We start from the raw sequence: 4,323 nt of genomic DNA on the forward strand, positions 1-4,323 counted from the left end.
AAGTGACTTTGCCAGACTCAAATACTTCACTATTTTGTGATCTCTCCACTGGCACAGCTAGACCATACATACCAGAACAGTTTCGTAAGCAGGTTTTCGAGACCATTCATAATATTTCCCATCCGGGAATTAAAGCTACAACTAAATTGATTCGGACTCGCTTCATTTGGTCTTCATTAAATAAAGATTGTAATAACTGGTCCAGACAATGTATACCTTGTCAAAAGTCCAAAATAACACGACATACGAAAACCCCATTAGGTTTATTTCCTGACCAAACTGAGCGATTTGATCACATCCATCTTGATATCATTGGTCCTCTTCCTCCTTCTGGTGGCAATGCCTATTGTCTAACTATGATCGACAGGTTCACACGTTGGCCGGAGGCGGTCCCGATTCCAGACATCAGCGCCGAGACTGTAGCTCGCACATTCTACGCAACATGGATATCTCGCTTTGGGGTGCCACCCAAAATTACAACAGATCAAGGCCGTCAATTCGAGAGCTCCCTCTTCCTAGCACTGGCAAGAGTACTAGGAATTCAACGAATACGGTCCTCACCATATCACCCGCAAGCAAATGGCCTCGTAGAGGAGCTACACAGACCCCTCAAAGCTGCCATCAAAGCCTATAACACAGAACACTGGTGTACTGCTTTGCCCACTATATTACTCGGTTTCCGTAGCGTCTTCAAAGAAGATCTGAAAGCTACCACCGCGGAATTGGTATACGGCACTAGTCTCAGACTTCCCGGAGAAATATTCGATCCCACTTCGAGGGAAACATCATCAAAAGAACTTATTGAGACTATCAAAGAACATTTTACAAAATTACGACCGCGACCAACATCTTGTCATGCACCACAAAGTATTTCCGTCCACCCTCATTTGAAAGACTGCTCACACGTATTCATTCGGCACGATGGAGTGCGAAAGCCGCTTCAAGCTCCATATGACGGACCATTTCAAGTGATTCAACGACGTGAAAAGACATTCGACATCGATGTCCGTGGAAAAAAAAGAACAGTTTCTCTGGACAGACTGAAACCTGCCTTCCTGGCTTCAGACGTGAACGATTCCAGTCCGTCACCAACAAGAATTACCTTACCTACGCCTCCCGTTCCTCAGACAAGAAAAACACGTTCCGGACGAACTGTCCATTTCCCGGACCGTTTCGAACCGTAAGTTCGCTACTGGGGGGGGGGGGGAGAGTGTGCGGCGGCTCACCAAAGACTGTGGCCAACGGTCGCCAAGTGCGGGGACTGCGCGAGAGAATTTTTTGTGACTAGACAGACCTGAAGATAACGCTGATTCAACATGTTATGTTCTCGATGATACACTAAAAGTGGGCAGTAACAAATCCATGGACCCTACATGTCAACAGGGAACTGTTCAAGCTGGTGGAGGCTCTGTGATGGTATGGGGCGTGTGCAGTTGGCGTGATATGGGACCCCTGATACGTCTAGATACGACTCTGACAAGTCACAGGTACGTAAGCATCCTGTCTGATCACCTGCACCCATTCATGTCCATTGTGCATTCCGACGGATGGGGTGTAATGTGATAGGCCTCCTCGTGGTGCACCCTGGGTAACGCCAAATCTATCACACGTCATTGTCATCGCTTTTTTGTGCGCATATACTTCACCTTCAATAGCCCAGATTACATGTTTATTTCTACACTTCTTGCAGTACATGCCTTGCGTCTCGTGTTGTCCTATACATGTTTGTCTTCTGTGTCCAACCCCTCATTGTGGGCCCCGCTCAGGCGGGGAGGGGTCCTCCCAGATGGGGCATTACTTCTAGTGTATGCCCTATCTGGGACGCTGCGTGTTTGCCGTGCGTGGAGACCCGTAAGGCTGGAGATGGGGATCCTGGTTACCCTGATGCGCTAGCTTTGGCCTCGGATTCAGCCGAAATTACACTACTGGGCATGTAGAGGGGCCGGGCCTGCCGGACGTCGTTGAGGTTTGTTTTACGACGATCTTGGATCTTGAACGCGTCTGCTCGCCTGCTTTGGTGGTTTATAGCTCTCACCTAACCTGGCGTTGCTACTAACCTTCATTGGTTATGTGTGCACGTCCCCTCGTAAGGATGCATGGTGGGTGAGAGTCGAACAATACCCATTCAAATATGGGAAAAAATCAAAATGCACCAAAACGTCAAAGAACTGCTCCGAACCAAACACATGTCACTGTAACTGCTGCTTCAAATTCATCAACTGTCTCATTTTTCTTTCTACACTCTTCGGATACCGAGAAACAGCTGGCCAAAGCATCACCATTTCTAATAGACAAAGCTCTCTATGGCACAGTAGGTACTTTAAAATCAGTGAAGGCTCTTCGTTCAGGAGACCTACTGATCGAAATTAACACTACTAAACAAGCCGAACTCGTTTAGAAGCTTACATCTCTCGGGGACATTCCAATAATAGTGAAAATTCATCCCACGCTAAATTATTCACGTGGTGTCATCTCAGATCCTAACTTGATTACCATGAATGAAGAACAACTAACCCAGGAGCTGGCGTCTCAAGGCGTAACATCAGCCAAACATATTATGAGCCGCAAAGATGGCAATCCAGCTCCCACACGTAACATAATTCTCACATTCTCATCACCAACGTTGCCGAAAGATATCAAAATAGGTTATTATAACCTCAAAATCCGGCCATACATTCCTAACCCTGTTCGATGCTTTAACTGCCAAAAATACGGTCACTCACGAACGGTGTGCCGTAGTCAACCCACCTGCGCAAAGTGCGGTGAGAAGGACCACATTTCGGACAACTGCACTAGTTCACCATTAAAGTGCGTCAATTGCGGTGGCGACCACCCCGCATATGACAGGAAATGTCCGAAATGGAATGAAGAAAAAGAGATCCAGAAGATCCAGTTCCTTAATAACATCTCATATATCGAAGCACGCCGTCGTATAACCTCTAACCAAACTCCAATAGGTACTAGATCATACTCTAATATGGTAGCAAATCCATCGTCAACTAATAAAACGAACACTGTCACCAAAGCATCTGTAACAACTCAGACTCAACCAATAGCTGACACATCAACTCAAATATCATCATCTAACCAACCGTGCAATAGTTGTGGCTGCTGTTGCGCCGCTGGATTCCGGAGGGAGTCCACTACCTCCGAAGAAGACGCGGGAAAAGCAACGGCGAACATATTCAAAATATCCACAGGTACTAAACCAAAAATCAACTCTGCAAACAAATCGAAAAACAAACCATTCAAATCCGGATATTCACGAAAAGTTATACAGAGAGGGGTGAAATGGCCATCAATGAAAAATGTGTCACTAATTGATACATCAATTGGTGACATGGAGCTTGACAATAGATCAGATTCCGGTACTACTCGCCGTAAACTAGACCGGAATACATTCAAAGATCTTGAACCGTCCACTTCTACTTAATTTTTTAATGTATGGCCAACATAATTCAATGGAACATTCGTGGTCTTAGATCCAATTACGAAGATCTCAAGGATTGGATTGGATTTCGAATTTGCTGAAGGACCAGTTTGGTCAAACTGCGCCAAAAAAATTACCATGTAAAGAAAAATTCTCCCCCTTTGTCATATCGAAAAATAAGACTGTTCATGATAAAAAGCAATGGGAAACGTAAAACACTGACATGAATTGTAAAAAGCTATAATTTGTTATAAAAACCAATGGCTTTAATGAGTTTAAAAATGCGAGATGCATCGCTATGGTCATTTAAAATGTTATGAACAAGTAAAAGCATGAGCAATGGTCAATGGACTTTGACAATGAGGGCACTCTGGTTGACTCTCTCCTAATAACAAATATGATTGTGTGATGCGACTGTGTCCTATGCGCAACCGGGTAAGCAGAACTTCCTCCTTTCGGTTAGTCCTGCAGCTCGAACGTCAATGACCAAGTGTGGGCTTGATGGCATGAAGTTTATTATTTATTTGATTGTTCCAATGATCCTGCCAGCGGCAATGCATCACTTCTCGGAGGATTGAGAAGTGGTCACTGGCAGGTGGGGTGTAATGTGATAGGCCTCCTCGTGGTGCACTCTGGGTAACGCCAAATCTATCACACGTCATTGTCATCGCTTTTTGTGCTCATATACTTCACCATTCAAGACCGGATATTCACGAAAAGCTGTACAGAGATCGCTGAAATGTCCATCCATGAAGAAAGTGTCACTAATTGATGACACATCAATTGGTGACATGGATCTTGATAATCCATCAGAATCTGGTGGTACACGCCGTAAACTAGACCGGAATAAATTCAAAGACCTTGAACCGTCTACTTCTACTTAATTTATGGCC

General features: G+C 44.9%; 1 protein-coding gene across 1 annotated transcript; it reads left to right on the forward strand.

Annotated features, from left to right (window-relative positions):
• Nucleotides 1-356: 356 nt before the first annotated feature.
• On the forward strand, nucleotides 357-1,184 carry LOC149086321 (uncharacterized). The gene has a single exon (XM_089232355.1). It carries the CDS (start codon nucleotides 357-359, stop codon nucleotides 1,182-1,184), a length of 828 nt encoding a protein of 275 aa, XP_089088481.1.
• Nucleotides 1,185-4,323: the final 3,139 nt, after the last annotated feature.

The sequence above is a fragment of the Pholcus phalangioides genome, unplaced genomic scaffold (assembly GCF_987345545.1).
Source record: "Pholcus phalangioides strain wild (caught in Gottingen) unplaced genomic scaffold, Ppha-v1.0 ptg000005l_1, whole genome shotgun sequence".
NCBI classification, from domain to species: domain Eukaryota; kingdom Metazoa; phylum Arthropoda; class Arachnida; order Araneae; family Pholcidae; genus Pholcus; species Pholcus phalangioides.

What these genes read in the sequence shown, in the direction of transcription:
- LOC149086321 (XM_089232355.1), top strand. Translation starts at nt 357, where the DNA reads ATGATCGACAGGTTCACACGTTGGCCGGAGGCGGTCCCGATTCCAGAC.